General features: G+C 43.4%; 1 protein-coding gene across 1 annotated transcript in view; it reads left to right on the forward strand.

The window, feature by feature from the left end:
• trpc7b (transient receptor potential cation channel, subfamily C, member 7b) overlaps window positions 1–14,817 on the forward strand; it is a 53,670-nt gene extending 38,853 nt beyond the window's left edge. Inside the window, exons 8-12 of the mRNA XM_052069818.1 lie at window positions 5,635–5,830; window positions 8,171–8,392; window positions 11,801–11,887; window positions 13,361–13,436; window positions 14,396–14,817. Of these exons, the coding sequence (XP_051925778.1) occupies window positions 5,635–5,830; window positions 8,171–8,392; window positions 11,801–11,887; window positions 13,361–13,436; window positions 14,396–14,535 (721 nt within the window). The 3' untranslated portion in view covers window positions 14,536–14,817. The remainder of the gene's footprint in view (window positions 1–5,634; window positions 5,831–8,170; window positions 8,393–11,800; window positions 11,888–13,360; window positions 13,437–14,395) is intronic.
• Window positions 14,818–19,845: the final 5,028 nt, after the last annotated feature.

The raw sequence follows: 19,845 nt of genomic DNA on the forward strand, positions 1-19,845 counted from the left end.
GAGAAGAACCAATGTTGTTGACAGGGACTGAAGTACCGTATGTCGCTTCATTATGTTGCATATTATACTGGAGATGATGAGATGTAGTCATCTTCAGAAATCAGATGAGGTTTTTTTTAATCATAGACATCTTAGTCTTGTTGTGTACAGTTTTGGCAGAACCTTAAATTTGTTGATGAATGAACATGACAAAGAATCTGAGGTGTTCTTGCAAAAATACTTTTGTCTTCAGAACTAACTTTTGGCCTTTGCATTGCCTGCAGAGGATTGACATGATGCAACTCTGTTGAGCGTGTAATTTTTGGAATATTCCAAATTTTGAATAATTTTTGAGTGAAAACACAGGGACGTGACAAAAATGAGAATATGAATTCAGCATTTTTTTGGGGGGAAAAAATATAATTAGAGTCAGAAGGGATGTAATCTCTCCAATAAAACGTGGGGTGCCACAAAATTCAAGAAGAGTGCATTTTCGAGTTGAACGATTCAGTGGGATTATGATTCAATCTGACATTGTACGGCTGTGGCTTTTGCCATAACTACAGGTATTAAGATGTAACAACGTGTAAAAGATCTCCAAATGCCAAACGAGTCAAGTAAATTAAATTCAAATAAACAACAAATCATCACCAATGTCAACGTCGATTTATACTTGTGCATCACTCATAAAAAACTACTTAGTATGTATTTATACATGGTACCATTTGATTTGGTCCAGTTAAATCAAAACCTATTTTCAGATTCAAATCAGTTTTATAGTCCACATAACAGAAATATGTGAAGTATAATATTTCAAAAGCATTTATATTTGCATTTATAAAATCCAACATCAGGAAGCTGGAATACTCATATGTTTCCACTGTTGAACGTAGTTTAAGCTTAACTTTGCAATCGGATCAGTATACCTGATACTTTGCCAAGTGAAAAAGTATCAGTTTGCAGTTAATTTTATCATGCATTTATACATTTGATTTCCTGGGAAAGCAAATGGCTCTAATTCATTGGAATGACACATACAAGTACGTAATTTGGCAAACATAAACATCTGTGGGCAATTTCATGTCTTCAGTTAACCCAGTGCTTCTCAATTATTTTCCGTCATGCCGCCCCTAGGAAGAAGAAAACATCTCGCTCCCCCCCCCCGCGACTATAAATAGTATCATTTGTCTGTAAAATTGTTATAAGTACTTATTAACGCATAAGAGAATTTAAAAAAAAGAAATGTGGACCGACTTACAACAAAGAATAGCTTTATTAACTGTAACAGAAAAGATTTGAAGTGCATCTGAAATTCAAAAATTAAATTAAATCCTTAATTAAACTGTAAAGTCAAGATGGTGCCCGAGTAGGCAGCCGTCAGCAAGTGCTCTCATGAGCCTTGCTTTTTTTTTGTTGTTCTTGTGTTTCTTTTGTCACTTTGTGTTTGTTGTTACGTCGTGTGGACTTGATGTGGACCTTTTCAGCATTTTTTGGCCACGACATTCATCAAGGAGGAGACTCTGTGCTTGGTGGTTGCGCCTTCTCGGCAGCATGGGTATACCAGCACTGTTTTTGACTGGAGGAATGTCGGCGCCATTTGACTGTCGTTGCTGGACAGTCCCGGGGCGCTTGTGTCTTGCGCCTGTAATGGGCAGCATTTTTCACAGCCCCGCTTTGTTCAGCGGAGAGATCGGTGCTGTTGAACGGTCTGCGGCTGGATGGATGGAGGTCTTGAGGAGCTGACGATGAGAAGAAAGGAGCGTTGGCGCGGAGTGCCGATGCGGATTTGGAGCTCGGAGTCGCGGCTTGGAGTTTGAAGCGGATTATGTGGGACAGGAGAAGTGAACTAATCTCTTTTCGTCAATGGACGCTACAGCTTCGTGTTTGCTTTCAAAACTTTGCTTGTAGCAGACGTGTGCACATTTTCAGCATGATGTCTCTGATCCACTGGTGAAAGGACACTTTGATCCTCTCCTCTTTCATCTATAACTGCTTCAGACAACAAAGTGTATGCAGAAAAGTGGTGAAGATTGCACGACTGTCTCTGTCCTATGTGTTGTCTTGTGTTATTTTTGTTATTTTGACTTCAAAATGGCGCAGCGAGAGTGGCTGCCTTTCCAGCAGCTCCTATTTTTTTGTTGTTCTACTTCTTCCTTTCATAACTTTCATAACTTTCATAACTGCTACTAATAAAGGTTTTCTTAATCTTAATCTTAATCTTAAACATTTTTTTGATTTTGACTGACCATGTCAAACCATACGATACTGAAAAATAAAATTACATAAAATCAATATATAATAATACATTCAAACTGATCACCAACATTAACTCAGGAGCACAATATTAAATAAACTTTAACCTGCAAAACAAGAATATGTCAAATAATTTGTGCAGATTTTTAAAAAATCCAAGTGATGTCTGGATTATGGCTACAATGAGCATGTTTTGCAATGCACAGCTTTTTGAAGCGATGTTTGAAGCAAGAAACAGCAACTCGCAGCTCCTGCTCAATGTGTAGCAGGGATCTGTATTTTAGTTTACTGAAGTAGCAGTCACAAATGATGATTGTTGGCAATATTTGGAATGTTTGCGCTTCCAAATATTGCAAAGGAAATCAATAACTCAAGCGGTTTATCAGCGTGATGGGGTGTCATGTGTTTAAGTGAAGCCTTAATTTATTTGGCTTCATGCTGTCATGAAGCCAAATAAATTACATTAGGCCACTGCCCCCTAATGTAGTGGAGGTGCAACTGCACTTTATTCTAGGACAGTAAAATAAAATAAAAATAAAAACATTTAAAAAGCATGTTGCTCGAGCTTAAACTCCCCCCGCCCCCAACCCCCGCCTCCCTTGACGGAGCATCACGCCCCACTATTTGAGAAGCATTGAGTTAACCTAACATTGATGCAAGGTCAGAGATGACATGCTCACTGTCGAGGACTCCACAGTTTGAATTCCACCTCCTGTGTGTGCAGTTTTGTTAAAGACTCGGATAAACCGAGTTTGGGAGGGGGATCCAAAAAACGTAGACAGAAACAAGGTCTCCGACGTAAAGACAATTTAATGTCTTAATCGCACCGAAAATAATGCGAGAACATAAAGCGGTGGTCCACAATGAGGACCAGGAGATAAATCCAAACGAATAAAAGGTGCTTGCACAAAAGGGCAAGAAAGGAAAGTAAAGCCCGCAAACTATGAACGAAAAACAATGTAACACTTAGTACACGCACAAAAGCCAGATCATCAAAATAAAACAGTACTTACACAAAACTTGGTAGCGAGAACTATACACGAAATCACAACGAGGTCAAAAGCCACTAAGTCAAGGAACAGTGAGGATAGCAATGCCAAAAAAACAATATTCCCACAACAAGTGTAGGACGTTGGAGTCCTTAAATAGTGCCTCTATTGATTAACGATTGCCAGCAGGTGTGCTAGGAAGACCGCTTATGCCACCTGCTGGCCAGACTGCAAAACCGAAACGTGACAAGTTTGCATATTCCCCGCATGCTCGCTTGGCTTTTCTCCTTCTACATTACAAAAGCATACATGTGACATTACTAAAATACTAAATCAGTGATTCTCAACTGGTGGGGCAGGACCCACAAGTGGATCGCAAAGCCCTTTTGGACGGGTGGCGGACAGGCAGTAAAAACTTGTAGGGGCTCCCCAGATTACGACATTTCATTGCTACAGACGTCAACACTAAGAATTCATTTTATAGTACAAGTTGTCATCATCCATCCATCCATTTCCAACACTGCTTATCCTGAACGTGGTCGCAGGGGGTGCTGGATCCTATTCCAGCTGACTTTGGGCAGAAAGCAGACCACACCCTGAAATGGTCTCCAGTCAGTCACAGGGCATACTGTATATGGAAACAAACAACCATTCTCACCCACCTCCACATTGTGACTGATTGGGAACCGATCCCACGCTGCCTGCTCACAAATCAGGCAAGTGTACTGCTACACCATCGGCGACAAGAGTTGTCATCATCATTTTCTTAATAAGATGCTTTGAAAGGCACTTTGAATATGGAGCCTAAGCATGTGTAGTTGAAATATGATTGCTTTGTTTTTATGTGCCTTGAGGTTGGCACTCCAGGGTGTGCACTGCCGCTCGGCTAATGTCAGCTGGGTTGGGTACCAGCTCACAAGTGATCTCGAAAAGAGATGGATGGATGGATATTTGTCGAGCTTCCCTCTGTGGACATTAGTACTGTGACTGAGTGATGTGTGTGCCACCACTTTCTGCCGCTTATCCTGTTCTGGGACAAAGTGAAGCTTGAGCCTGTCCCAGCTGACTTAATCATTCTGACATAAATATGCTATATAAATGTAATGTATTGTAGTATTTAATACATGCCACTTGAGTCATTCACAATTGATGAAAAGTGTGTGAATTAAAAAAAAAAAAGTGGATAGGAGAGATATTTTCCCAGTGAGACAGTCATGATGATGTGAAAGTATACACCATTTCACTGATAACAAAAAGTCTCAAAACTCATGTAGTGATTGTACAGCGCTTGATGGCATTGATTCGACACCAACCAGTGTAATTTGGTGATTTTTTTCGGAATGTTCTTTTGTACTTGTCTCTTCTGATTATGTGCGTACACATGAGAAAAAAATGTATGAGCGCATAGAAGTGTAACAACTTTGATTCACTTTTTCCCCGAAAGTTGAATTAGTCAGCCGAGGCTCTTTTTTTTAAGAATGTAGTAATAAAAGAAAAGTCAGAGTGTGTGTTGCTCCCCTCCAACTTGAGACCCCCCTTCACCCTCCAACATGCCTTCATCTGGCTCTCTGTGCGCCATTAAAACTGTCTCTTTGAACCAAGTCGATTTGGAAGACTCCCACAGAGCCTTACGTGGGAGAGCTGACAGATCCTCCGGCCTTTACCTCTACCTGCCTCTAGCTATCCAACCAGACAGCGTCTTACCAATCCACCCTCAGTTGTTTCCCAGCAGTACTCGCAAAAACATATGAAAACGACCTGAATGTCAATGTCACAATTCATGCATCTCCTTTCTGTCCTTGTGGACTAACGGACACACATTAGGTTAATGTCAATGAAGGGCAATTGCTTGAAAATTTACCAATCATAGCAGTTATATTGATTTTAAAATCCTGTAAGTAAGTGAGAATAGTCTCCTGTAACAACTCCATTACTCATTTTCACTTGAATAGGGTTTGTGATGTAAAAGCAGTTTTTTTTTTTATGTTTTCAAAGGTTAGGCCCTTCAGAACTGCTCATCTCAGATTGAATACGATGAATCTAAAACACCTGTGGGAGAGTGAGAAGATTTTGAATACACTGACTTTGAAATGTGAACCCAACATGATGGACAAGTTTGAACTGCGGCCATCAAAGTCTTGCATGGCGAGATGTAGCCCCAGATATTTTCTCCAGCTTTTATTGTTAGAGAGAGAAAAAAAGCATGAAACTGTGACAGGAGAAAAAGCCAATTAGATGAAGAACTCCACTATGCACCCAAGTGGGTTTGTAACCACAGTGTTTTTGAAAATAACCTTTCTAAACAACAAACCATGATTTTTCACTTGGGAAAAACATAACTAAAAGGAAATGTTGCTTGTTTTGTGTGGTTCACATCCCCGTTTTCTTACCACTTTCATTGCTATCATTACAGAGTGGAGGAGAGTTTTAAGACTCTTTTCTGGTCCATCTTTGGCCTGTCAGAAGTGATCTCGGTGGTACTGAAGTATGACCATAAGTTCATCGAGAACATTGGTTACGTCCTGTACGGGGTCTACAACGTCACCATGGTGGTCGTCCTTCTCAACATGCTCATTGCCATGATCAACAGCTCGTACCAGGAGATCGAGGTAAAGGTTAATATTCACATGATCTTGTTTCTGTGAAAATGCAGAGAAATTGCATTTTCGGGGGGGATGGGTAGAGTGTTCTTGATCTAGAATTATTTAGTTTATATACAGAGTTTAGACAGCGTTCCACTATAAAAACACTGCCACAGAATGGAGCAGACCAAGATGTTTCCTTCTGCAGAGGTAGTAACCAAGAAGATGTCAATGCCGGAATGGGAAAGGGTGTGAAGTTTCCCACTCAAAACACCTTTCTCCTCACCAGCATCCTTGGCTTGGTACTACTCATTTTTGAGTTCCAACATCAAATTATCAAATTGGGATCTTTCTGTTCAATCATCTTTCCGAATGATCTCCAATCTCCAATACATATTTGATGATATGTAGATTTTTCTTTTCTTCTTTGTTTTGAAAAATGATCAATTCAAATTGCTACATAATAAGCGGTAGGACTAGATAAGTTATTTACTTCTTCCTACTCCTTTGAGCATACAACTGTGATGATGTGTTTTCTTCTTTTATTTACTTTCTAATTTTCTTTTCATAATTTCTGTTTGACTTTTGTCAACCTGTTATTGTGTGTAGTATATATGCTCAATAAAAAAAATGTAACTATTGTAGTGATCATCATCAAGCATGTTTACACAGATACCACAACATTATCATATCAGAGTGATAACTGAAGATTCGGCACTTATTCGCCCATGCTTTTTATACAGAAGCCAGCGAAGCGGGATATTTCCATAACTGTTTTGTGTTAATCCCCAAAGGGTGAATCGAGGCAATTGAACTTGTCTGCTGAAGATGTTTCACTTTTAATCCAAAATGATTTTTCGGTTCTTATTTTTTTGTTTTGTATTTAAGACTCTGATAAGTCTGTCACAATATGGCGGTGTTGTTGTTTTTCCCAGGCGTGGCTCATGAACAACCACTCTGCATACGGACTGGTTGTTTGTTCACTCACCTGGCTGGAAAACGGTTCATTAGAGCAAATCCTCATGAGGAACCAAACGATCTTGGGGTGGAGGCGAGGGGATGTCACATCACTGTTTGTTGATAAAGAAACAACTTTTCTAGCTTTTACATGGAGGCTTTCTTTTGAAACTCTTTTACATTCCTCCCTTCCAGAATTTGGATGTCACTGTCCTCAAAGGATTGTCTTCTTTTTGAGATGCAAAGGAACTGCTGAAGCTGGTTGTTGATGCTGTCCCATGTGTTTATGTATCGGCTGCTTAGTCTTTCTCGTGCAGAAGTCATTGCACTTCTTAGTTAAGTGCCTGAGCAAACGATATTGCAGGGTTTGCTTCTCCAGATTTTGACTTTGATCAAATTTCGTCTGACTGTGTTAGTAAAAAATTGGTATGTTGTGAATTTTACTTTCCAGGGCGAAGGATCACACTCACGGTCAGATAATTTGTCTTTGCATTTGTGATGATAGTCAGCTACATCTACTGATAATGTAAGTGAATTAGCAGCCTCACTTCCCTGTAACTTGAGCCAGAAAAAAAATGAGTTTGTTCTTGATTTTAACAAAACTTCACATCCTGTAATCCCTGAAGGGAACATTTTATTTACACTCTGCTGCAAATTTTTGCTGCACTCCACCCGCAGGAAGACCACACGCAGGCCTGCAAGAAAATATATCCGAGGGATGGGGTGCACGAACGGTGACAACTGCAACTAGTTGCAATTACCTTTGTGAGCTGCAGTACTGGAACTGTGATCCTCTCTTTGTAAAGCAATGTAGTTACTGCTGCCCTTTCTTGATGTTGATCAGTAATTTTCCCCCTTAAACTCTGAGAACCATGATAGAAATGTAGCTTTTCATCTGAGGCTCAGCTCGAACAGATTTTGGCATTATGAAATAGCGTGGCGCACACTGGCAGATGTAGTCTGACGGCAACTCATTTGCATGGAGCCTCTGCTTATTTTCATGAGCTGCTTCAAGCACCTGATTAGATTTATAACGCTCTTACTTTGGAATGACTTGTGTTCATGTTCAATTGGAACGAGACCCAAGAGAAGACCAGTGATAATGCCTCCGGAAGAAAAGGAGTGCCCTACTGGGGCAGGGGTCACCAGGGTTGTGGTGCTCGATTCCAAACACGGCAGAAAATGGATGGGTAAATAGAGAGAAAATAGAAATTGGATTATTGTTGAGAGGATTTGAAAATGCAGTGCCCTTTCAAACACACTGCACATGTTAAACATCCCTGGCTGCAATTAGTTTAGCATGTCAGTGTGTACATTAAGAAACCTCTTGTCCAAGTGCAGCATTTGTTTTGGTTTTTTTTTTTTTGCCCAACTGAACTATGTCATTTCAAACACACTCTCTGTCTGCAGGAGGACGCTGATGTGGAATGGAAGTTTGCTCGTGCCAAGCTGTGGCTGTCCTACTTCGATGAGGGTCGCACTTTGCCCGCACCCTTTAACCTGGTCCCCAGCCCTAAGTCCTTCTACTACCTGGTCCTGCGCATCAGGTCAGGCCTCTTCGGATTGTGCAAAGCGGGTGGACATCAGCACAGCAATGAGTTGGAGCTTGGTATGCTCAACTCTCAGGGCAAGGTAAGTGATGCCGCAGAAACAAAACAATTAATTGCTTGATGGGGGGAAACTAAATACGAAGGCTTTCAAATTTGTTGAATGCGGTCCGATGTTTTGCATTCACTTCTACCTGTTGGTTGTCCGGAGGAATCAAACGCTACAAACTTAGACTCAGAAAATTTGATCGAACAAAAATATTGATTTACCCTTCCAAAAGTACTGGAACAGCAAGGTCTATTCCTTTGTTTTTGATGTGTACTGAAGACATTTGGGTTTCAGATCGGAAGGTGAATATCAGACGAAAGTTCAGAATTCCAGCCTTTATTTCCTGATATTTTCATCTAGATATGGTCATCAACTCAGGACAGAGCACCTTTTATTTGAAGTTACCCACTTTTCAAGTGAGTAAAAGTACTGAAATGGACATTGTTAAAAGAACTTTAGGAGAACACCATTTAATATTTGCTGGCATAACCGTGACTTGCAATAATCAAATCAAGCTTGTGTGACTGTTGCATTCGTCATTTGAAATGCTTTTCCAGGCCTTTATTGCAGCCTCTTCCAGTTTTTGTTTGTTTCCGAGGGTTTCTCCCTTCAGTCTCCTCTTCACAATTAAAAATACAGGCTCTATTGGGTTAAGATCCAGTGGTTGACTTATCTAGTCTAAGACCTTCCACGTCTCACCTTTGGTGAAGTCCTTTGTTGTGTTTCCAGTGTGTTTAGGGACTTTTCCCTGTTGCATGATGGCGCTTCTACCGATGAGTTTGGATGCATATTCTGTAAATTGCCAGACAAAATGTTTTTGTAGACTTTAAGATTCATTCTGCTGCTACCATCATGCTGTGTCCTGAGTTGTTTCATACACCTAGATGTCAATACCATGAAATAAAATCTGGGATTCTGACTTTTGTCTGGCATTTATGTTTTGATCTGAAAGCCAAATGTCTTCAGTATACAACCAAAACAAAGGAATTGACCTTGTCGTTCCAATACTTTTGGAGGGGCTGTAGTTGTCAAGAGATGTCAGATCACGAGATTAAGCATCATAGATTACAAAAATCCGTCTGTCTCTACAATATCCCGGTAAATCGATCTTTTCTGAAGCAATTATTGAATGCTACTCTAATTGTCTCGAAGTCTGAATCGAATGTTAGTTGCATTACCACCCACTTCGACATTCAGAGTATGTGGATCAGACTATATGGACAAAATTATTGGGCCAGTTGCAACAGGAACTAATGCAAATAGATGAACCAATGCTTCGACACAAAAGCTCTATTGGGTTGTTGTGTTACGACATTTGAGATTTTATGATCTTTCAGGAAATCTTGGCTGCATCTTCACTTTCATTCATGTTCTACATTTCTAACAGCCAGGAAGGACCCAGTGTGCTAAAATCCCACCGATTTAATATCACAGTCCATTGAACAGAGAATCAACGTGAGCGTTGGTAGTGTCTGTGGCGTTTCCTCCTTTGGTTTTGTCGACCCAACTGTGTCACACCAGCGCCTCAGCTAAGCTATTAGCGAGGTTGTTAGACCTGCCCTTGTGTGCTTTAAGGCATTGTCAGCTTTTGGATCGAGACAAGATGTGTTTCACCCCGCTGCCTCGCCTGACTTTCCAACTCTCTGCAGTCCTGACGCTTGAAGTCAAAATTTTAGCAGGCGCACCAGGCAATCAATAGATCTGCTTCCAATGTGGTTCTGCATTTTTTCCCCTCTCATACATTTGAAGTTCCTCAAATGAAACTTTTTCCAATTATGTCAGATGGACAAAATGTGCTGTTAACTTACCCTTGAAAGGATTGTAACATACATGAGAGAACCACGTACAGTGCACTTAGCGCCGTGGTATTATTACACAGGACACTTTGATATGTGAACATTTCAATGATGTGCACCTGGGCCTTCAGTAGGGACTGACCAGACTTCATCCATTGTTTACCACCAGTGTCATGGGGATGCAGTGCACCTGGCTGTTGAAATCTCTAGCCCTCTTCGTAGGTGCACTGGAGGGAGTTTTGGGCGGGCATGTGTGGCTGACAAGTTAGTTGGGCTTGGTAGCAGCGCACGCCTGTGTTCTCGTCCTCACAACGTGAACGCACCGTCAAAAAGGAAGAAATATTCTTCAAAGAACATGAAACATGGGGGCTGAAAAAAAACGGGGCACCCCAGAGAGAGGGCACAACAGTAGTCACATGGTCAAAAGAGGCCTTTTGTGTGACCAGAGGAGGAACAAAGAGAGCAGGAACCAAGAAAGGAGCCACCAAAGGAACAAAAGACGAAATGGCATCAGCTTTTATACCAACAAACTCAATCCAGGTCCCTCCTGCAGTCTCATGCGGGCTGTAAGGGGCAACTTGTCAACACCCTCCCCAGTCAAATGAGTAACGTTTGAAAAAGAAGTGAAGTTAATCACGGTCACATCAAAAATTATACTTCACGTATATCAAAGCTAAAACACCTTACAATCAAACAAACACAAATGATCCTGAAGAAAATAACACATTGTTATTCAAAGCTGTGTAGCTCTTGTCCAAACTAATTAAAATAGATAATGCAAGCTCAAGAACATAATGCATGACAGACATGAACAACATGAGATGCATTTGCAAGATCTCGTATTCTCGAAATTGGACGCACATTTTCTGGTCTGTTCACGAACACTCAAAGACATTTTCAGCTGCCGCAGTCTCTTGAGTGTCACATGACTTTGGAATGCGAGCATCTTAAGATGGGTGTTGATCCTCACCACCCTTCAGACAAAAACCCATATCCGTTTTTGAAGCACACCAGCGTCATTTGATAATGATGACAGAGGTTTAAACACAATCTAATGTGCCTCCCGTGCTCTATATTCCTGGTACTCCTGTTGTAATACCATGTTTGATTTTTATGTATCTTATTTGCCCGTCATGTATCTCATATTGTGGCCAGAAATGAGGAAGAAAAAACATGGAGCATCATTCTACAACACTTCCACCTACTAGCACAATAATGAACAGAAATATTGCTACATTAATACCTCAAAATGCAGAATGTGTCGCATCTTTTCTGTTCGATTATACTTAAAATATATTTTAGACTGTGTACAAACTAGTACCATACATTTATTGTACCGGTAATTCAAGTTTAATAAGAAAACATAAACATCCCTATTAAATATTAATATGATTTTGCCTCACTGCATATCGAATTGGAGTTATCAGTTCACTGCAGTGTGACCACAGCTAGTTTTAATGCGCCTGTGTTAAAATGACATTCCCCCCTTACCCCCCTAAAGTAAGGTCATGACTCAAATAGAGGATGGTTAACAGAGCTTCTTTTAGGGTCAAGGGAATTTGTATCTTTTTCTCGTTTCATATGATCCTATTATGGAAGGCCACTCAATTCTTTGATGTTAACATTCAACTCTTTGTACCTGCACCAGGGTGAACATTTGAGATCTTATCCCCGTCCAGGAGAGGAGTTCCAGAATTTGTCCAGAAATTCTAGAAAACATCCAACCAGATATGAGGTGAGTTTAATGCACTGAGCAAACAGTCGCAGATGCTATAGGAGCCCACATTAGCTCAGTAAACTCTAAACTCATACCATACCAGACCATCCATTTTCTACAGGGCTTGTAGAACAGGTGAGCTGGAGTCTATCACAGATGGCTTTGAACATGAGGCAGAGTTCGCAGTGAACTGCTTGCCAGCCAATCGCAGGTCACACATAGGCAAACAATCACTCACACTCACATTCATCCATGTCAACAGGTAATTTAGATTCTTAACATGTCTGTTTTTAGGATGTGGGAAGAAAGCATTTTTTTTAATTATTATTATTTTGAGAGAATTTATCAGAGGGAATTTGAATGGTGGCCGGTGTGGGCTGATTCCCACACTTACCATTCGGAAGAGGGTGTGCACACTTGTACAACCAAATTATTTCAGTTGTTTGTTTTTACTTACAGTCTTGAAAAGATTATGATTTGTTTAAATTGAGTTGTCGGATTTATAACTCACGTTGATGGTGGGAAACATTTTGAGATGATTTATCATCTTCTCATTTTTAGAACGCAAAAACATGGTGTTTGAAGAGGGGTGTGTAGGCCTACAATCGTCTCCCCCGCCCCAAAGTCAGCCGGGATATGTTCCGGCACACCCACACCCCTAATGTGGACAAGTGCAAAAGAAAATGAATGGATGGATTGATACAAGTTGAAATAGAAGTGGCAAATTTCAACTTGTTATATGCATATTGAATGTGTGGATTCCCAACAAAACCTAATAGGATCATTCTTGAAAGATCCTACTTGTGCTTACCCCCCACCCCCAAAAAAAAGAATAAAATCCAGAAAACTTCAAATGGGAAGCTGCTCACAAACGCTCCAATTAATTCAAATATGTAATCGAGAAAAGCATAAAATACAAAACAACAACAACAAGGAGAGTGGGGGGAAAACAAGAATAGATGTGTGGGTGTGAAAAAGATGCGACTCATATGAGTGGAAATAAAGCATTTTAAGCGACTGTCATGAAAGGCAGTGACAGAAGAGAAGTGTGAATAAGACGTGTGAGGTGAATTGGCAAGAAAGAAAAGAGAGCAAGATAATGAGGACGAAATGACCCAAATGAACTTGTTGAGGTGGACACAGTGCTGGCACTTGGAAAATAGGCACTGAAGAGGAATTAGAACCTCTCCTCATTTGTTTCCACATCATCTCTAGCCTGAGAGATATGAACAAGAAAATTCCACTCGCTGGTCCACTCCAGTTATTTTCAAGTCCAGCAGTTGATGATACAAAAAAGGAGACAAGCGATTAAGTATTGAGCAGTGAAGACTTGTTGCAGGCTCAGCAATCAATAGCACCTCTATTTGTACCTGAGCATGTTGTGTGCGTATTCAAACTTTAATGAGATACTTGTTTTCTGTCTTGATTACGCGTGTTGACGTACCACCTCGCCACCTCCTCATTTTGTTTTGTTTGCTATTTTCCCTGCAGAAGATCATGAAGCGACTCATTAAACGTTATGTGCTCAAGGCCCAAGTGGATAGAGAGAGTGATGAAGTCAACGAAGGTGACGGCCACTTTTTGTGTTTACTTTCTTACGCTGCGCAGATCCTGAACTGGATGTACAATTTAATGAACCTTTCAGCTTCATATTTGAAGCAGGAAAATACATATTCTACCTGAAGGCAAAGAATCTTAAATAAATAAAAATACACCGCTTATACGATGTACACAGCAGCCACTTTGCCGGGTCCCGCTGCACACCCTGCCAATGCAGCGGTTCTATGCAATTTTGATTGATACTTCGATGTTGAATGCATGGAATACTACGGTATTGTATTGCAACTGCACTGTATCACACTGAACGTTGCATTGAATAGTATGTCTCTGACAAGTTTATTTATGCAGTAACCAACCTGTCTTACTAGTTTTGTACCATTGTGACCTACAAAGACCATTATCTTCATAAGGCTTTATGTGATCAAGGTTTTTGGGGTCAATCAGCAATCAAGGTTTGGAGAAGAAAAAAACAACAACAACAGCAATTCTCGATCATCGATTCGATCAGAAGATGGAGCAATATTACTATATACAGTATATACATTTGATCAACTTACTCGACAGTCAACCCCGCCATAGCGGAAATGCATTAGAAAAAAAATCGTTTCAACTTAAAAAAAATGTTAAATAAAAACGCTGAAAGATATTAACTGTAACATGCACTGCTTACATGTGTAACAACATCTCCTTCTCCAACAGCATGAAGCTCACCAGTCATTCAGCTAAAACTGTTGGTATTTTTGTTCAGTAACTGTAAACAAATGCATACACTTAAGAGCAATGGCAAATAGCCTACACTACTACTAGTTCCGGTCTTTTTACCTGGCGTGTATGTGACATACTCAGCGCATTCTACAAGCCCTTTGGCTCCGGCGTAGCTATACAGATTCACATGTGCAAGTACTGCCTCTGCATTTTCTGACACGTTTCCTGAGCTCACATGTTGCAATTGTCGTGTACTCACAGGTGAGCTGAAGGAAATCAAGCAGGACATTTCCAGCCTCCGTTATGAGCTTCTGGAGGAAAAGTCAGAGGCTGCTGGGGAGCTGTCTCTGCTTATTCAACAACTCGGCGAGAAATTTGGCAAGAACACCATGAGGCATTGAAGGGTGGCTAGAAAAGTGGGCCCTGATTGTGTCAAAGAGAGAGAAAGGGGAAAACGTGGAGGGCGGGGAGCAGGATGTTTATGAGCGACGGAAGGACAAAAGTGCAAGCAAAGCATTGAGAAAATAAGTTTGAGTTTGCGGAACATTTCCTGTCTTCAGGCAGAAAGTAAAAGAAAATGTTTGCATTTCCAGGGCCAAGTAAACATGACTGGGGTGAATGGTGTTGACAGTGCAATTCTGGTTTAAATAGAAAACTGGTTGGTAGGTGGTGAAGAGAAGAGACTGCCAAGGGATATGAGCACATGTCCAATAGCGAGAAGATGACATGGGGAAAGCTGGAGGAAGAAGAAGAAAACATTTTTATTCACGCTGCACAGGCTTGTTTTCTCACGACAGGCGCGTCGAGAGATTACACAGCCCTTTATACACCAGGCAGTCTAATTAAATCATCCTCTTCCCTATTGTGTAACTAGGGGAAACGTGATTATCTAGAAAATATGTTGGGTTGATTTGCTCAAAGAACATTTCACGAAGAAACATGACCTTCCGCTTCAAACACAATGTGCTGTTTCAACACACAGCTCAATGTGAAGTGCCGCGCCTCCAAAAAGAAACAGTTAAGGTTAAGCAGGGTGCACACATACCGACTCTTTATATCTTAACCGATTATTTCAAATGTGAGAAACCCCACACAATGAGGAAAAACACAATGTGTTCTTACCGCTCTCGCGGTCTGTGGTGTATTTGAGCTGACCAAAAATAAATAAATAACGTTTATATCTTTTGTAGTACCATGACTGACCTATGTGAGGCAGCATGATGCCACAAAAGGTAATCTACACAGACAGAAAACAAAGGATACGAGTAGAAGAAGAAAGAGAAGAAGCAAGCCTAATTGTTATCTTATACAGTGAATCCCTGCATATTTACAAAGTCACCTATTTTTTGAGCACCACACTACAAGGTTATCTCTCCAGATAATCTTTTCAGAAAAAAATTCTACCTTGAATGTTTTTGAAAAAGGGGGGAAATACTAGAATTTAGCCAGATTACACTGGTCAACAACAAAATGTAATCTAAGATGGGTTTTATATGTTCCTTAACATATTTTTGATGCTGATTTTAAAAAATGGCTTTACTTATTTCTAGCACATTAGCGTTTCGGAGATATTTCCATTTTTTGTCTGACCGATAAAAGCCTGCTGAGTATGGATTTATAGCTAAGAGCTTCCTTCCCCCAAAAATCCGGCCGTTGCTTAACCTAACACAAATTCCTTAATATTACTACATATATGACTAATTTACATATTATTATTATTATTATCCATCCATCATCTGCCGCTTATCCGGGGCCGGGTCGCGGGGGCAACAGCTTTAGCAGGGAAGCCCAGACTTCCCTCTCCCTAGCTACTTCTTCCAGCTCTCCCCGGGGGATCCCGAGTCGTTCCCAGGCAAGCTGGGTGACATAGTCTCTCCAGCGTGTCCTGGGTCTTCCTCGGGGTCTCCTCCCGGTGGGACATGACCGGAACACCTCACCGGGGAGGCGCTCAGGAGGCATCCGAATCAGATGCCCAAGCCACCTCATCTGGCTCCTCTCGATGTGGAGGAGAAGTGGCTCGACTCTGAGCCCCTCCCGGATGACTGAGCTTCTCACCTTATCTCTAAGGGAGAGCCTGGACACCCTGCGGGGAAAACTCATTTCAGCCACTTGTATCCGGGATCTTGTTCTTTCGGTCACGACCCATAGCTGGTGACCATACGTGAGGGTTGGGACGTAGATCGACCAGTAAATTGAGAGCTTCGCCCTTTGGCTTAGCTCCTTCTTCACCACGACAGACCGATACAACGTCCGCATCACAGCAGACGCTGCACCGATCCGCCTGTCGATCTCCCGCTCCCTCCTACCCCCACTCGTGAACAAGACCCCAAGATACTTGAACTCCTCCACTTGGGGTAAGATCTCCTCCCCGACCCGGAGGGGGCACTCCACCCTTTTCCGACTGAGGACCATGGTTTCAGATTTGGAGGTGCTGGTTTTCATCCCAACCGCTTCACACTCGGCTGCGAAACGCTCCAGTGAGAGTTGGAGAGCCCCGTTTGAAGGAGCCAACAGTACCATATCATCTGCAAAGAGCAGGGATGCAATACTGAGGCCCCCAAAACAGACCCCCTCAACGCTTCGGCTGCGCCTGGAAATTCTGTCCATAAAGGTTATGAACAGAATCGGCGACAAAGGGCAGCCTTGGCGGAGTCCTACCCCCACTGGAAACGATTCCGACTTACTGCCGGCAAAGCGAACCAAACTCTGACATCGGTGGTATAGTGACCGAACAGCCCGTATCAGGGGGTTCGGTACCCCATACCCACAAAGCACCCCCCACAGGACTCCCCGAGGGACACGGTCAAACGCCTTCTCCAAGTCCACAAAACACATGTAGACTGGTTCGGCGAATTCCCACATACCCTCAAGGACCCTGCTAAGGGTGTAGAGCTGGTCCACTGTTCCACGGCCGGGACGAAAACCACACTGCTCCTCCTCAATCTGAGGGTCGACTTCCTGACGGACCCTCCTCTCCAGCACCCCTGAATAGACCTTACCAGGGAGGCTGAGGAGTGTGATCCCTCTGTAGTTGGAACACAGCCTCCGGTCCCCCTTTTTAAAAAGAGGGACTACCACCCCGGTCTGCCAATGCAGAGGCACTCGCCCTGTTGACCATGCGATGTTGCAGAGGCGTGTCAACCAGGACAGCCCCACAACATCCAGAGCCTTGAGGAACTCCGGGCGGATCTCATCCACCCCTGGGGCCTTGCCATCGAGGAGCTTTTTAACCACATCGGTGACTTCAACCACAGAGATAGGAGAGCCCACCTCAGAGTCCCCAGGCTCTGCTTCCTCCAAGGAAGGCGTGTTGGTGGAGTTGAGGAGGTCTTCGAAGTACTCTGCCCACCGGTTCACAACGTCCCGAGTCGAAGTCAGCATCCCATCCCCACTGTACACAGTGTTAGTGGTGCACTGCTTCCCCCTCCTGAGACGTCGGATGGTGGACCAGAATTTCCTCGAAGCCGTCCGGAAGTCGGCTTCCATGGCCTCACCGAACTCTTCCCACGCTCGGGTTTTTGCCTCGGCGACCACCGAAGCCGCGGTCCGCTTGGCCAGTCGATACCCGTCAGCTGCCTCTGGGGTCCCACAGGCCATAAAAGCTCGATAGGACTCCTTCTTCAGCTTGACGGCATCCCTTACTGCTGGTGTCCACCAGCGAGTACGGGGGTTGCCGCCACGACAGGCACCAACCACCTTACGGCCACAACTCAGATTGGCCGCCTCAACAATAGAGGCACGGAACATGGTCCACTCGGGCTCAATGTCCCCCGCCTCCCCCGGAACATGGGAAAGGCTCTGTCGGAGGTGGGAGTTGAAACTCCTTCTGACAGGGGATTCCGCCAGACGTTCCCAACAAACCCTCACTATACGTTTGGGTCTGCCAGGACGGACCGGCATCTTCCCTCATCATCGGAGCCTACTCACCACCAGGTGGTGATCAGTTGACAGCTCCGCCCCTCTCTTCACCCGAGTGTCCAGAACATGCGGCCGCAAATCCGATGATACAACTACAAAGTCGATCATCGAACTGCGGCCTAGGGTGTTCTGGTGCCAAGTGTACATATGGACACCCTTATGTTTGAACAAGGTTTGTTATGGACAATCCGTGACGAGCACAGAAGTCCAATAACAAAACACCACTCGGGTTCTGATTGGGGGGGGCGTTCCTCCCAATCACGCCCCTCCAGGTCTCACTGTCATTGCCCACGTGAGCATTGAAGTCCCCCAGCAGAACAAGGGAGTCCCCAGCAGGAGTACTCTCCAGCACACCCTCCAAGGACTCCAAAAAGGGTGGGTATGCTGAGCTGCTGTTTGGTGCATATGCACAAACAACAGTCAGGACCCGTCCACCCACCCGAAGGCGGAGGGAGGCAACCCTCTCGTCTACCGGTGTGAACCCCAATGTACAGGCACTGAGCCGGGGGGCAATGAGTATGCCCACACCTGCTCGGGCTCCTTCCCTGCCAGAGAGGTGACATTCCATGTCCCAAGCGCTAGCTTCTGCAGCCGAGGATCGGACCGCCAGGGTCCCCGCCTTTGGCTGCCGTCCAGCTCACATTGCACCCGACCCCTTTGGCCCCTCTCATGGCTGGTGAGCCCATGGGAAGGGGGACCCACGTTGCCTCTTCGGGCTGTGCCCGGCCGGGCCCCACGGGTGTAGGCCCGGCCACCAGGCGCTTGCCAACGAGCCCCACCTCCAGGCCTGGCTCCAGAGGGGGGCCCCGGTGACCCGCGTCCGAGCAAGGGAAAGCTAGATCCATTTATTGCAATCATCATTGGGGTCTTTGAGCCGTGCTCTGTCTGGCCCCTCACCTAGAACCTGTTTGCCATGGGTGACCCTGCCAGGGGCGTAAAGCCCCAGACAACTTAGCTTCTAGGATCATTGTGACACACAAACCCCTCCACCACGGTAAGGTGACGACTCACGGAGGGGTATTATTATTATTATTATTATTATTATTATTATTATTATTATTATTATTATTATTATTATTATTATTATTATTATTATTCTGAAACTCTGATCTGCTAGTGGTCCAATGGTTAGCATGTTGACTTCACAGTGCAGCGGTACCGGGTTCAATTCCAGCTCTGACCTCCCTGTGTGGAATTTGCATGTTTTCCCCGGGCCTATGTGGGTTTTCTCCGGGTACTCTGGTTCCCTCCCACATTCCAAAAACATCCATGGCAGGCTGATTGAACACTCTAAATTGTCCCTAGGTGTGAGTGTGGGTGTGGATGGTTGTTCGTCTCTGTGTGCCCTGCGATTAGCTGGCAACCGGTTCAGGGTCTCCCCCGCCTACTGCCCAAAGACAGCTGGGATTGGCTCCAGCACCCTAGTGAGGATAAAGCAGTTCGGACAATGGATATATGGATGGGTTTACTTGCACCCCTGATCAAAAAAAAATAGCAAAAATGTGTTGACCTTTGTTTTTGGTATGTGTGTACCCCGCCTCACATTGTTCGAAAAATCAGATCGTGACATCACTCCATGCAGCCTTTGACCTCATTTGCCAGTAATTGTATGCAAACAGCACATTTTTAACTTCAGTTCGGCCAAGGCTTAAAATGTATCGAAGGAATCTACAGAGCACCCACGAAAACCCAACACTATCTGTTCGACCTTGGATTCCTTAGATTTTTTTTAATAGTTTCTTGCATCATCCAAGCTTGGATGTCGTAAAATAAACAAAATGAAATTGTGTGTT

The sequence above is a fragment of the Hippocampus zosterae genome, chromosome 1 (genome assembly GCF_025434085.1).
Source record: "Hippocampus zosterae strain Florida chromosome 1, ASM2543408v3, whole genome shotgun sequence".
Lineage (NCBI taxonomy): Eukaryota > Metazoa > Chordata > Actinopteri > Syngnathiformes > Syngnathidae > Hippocampus > Hippocampus zosterae.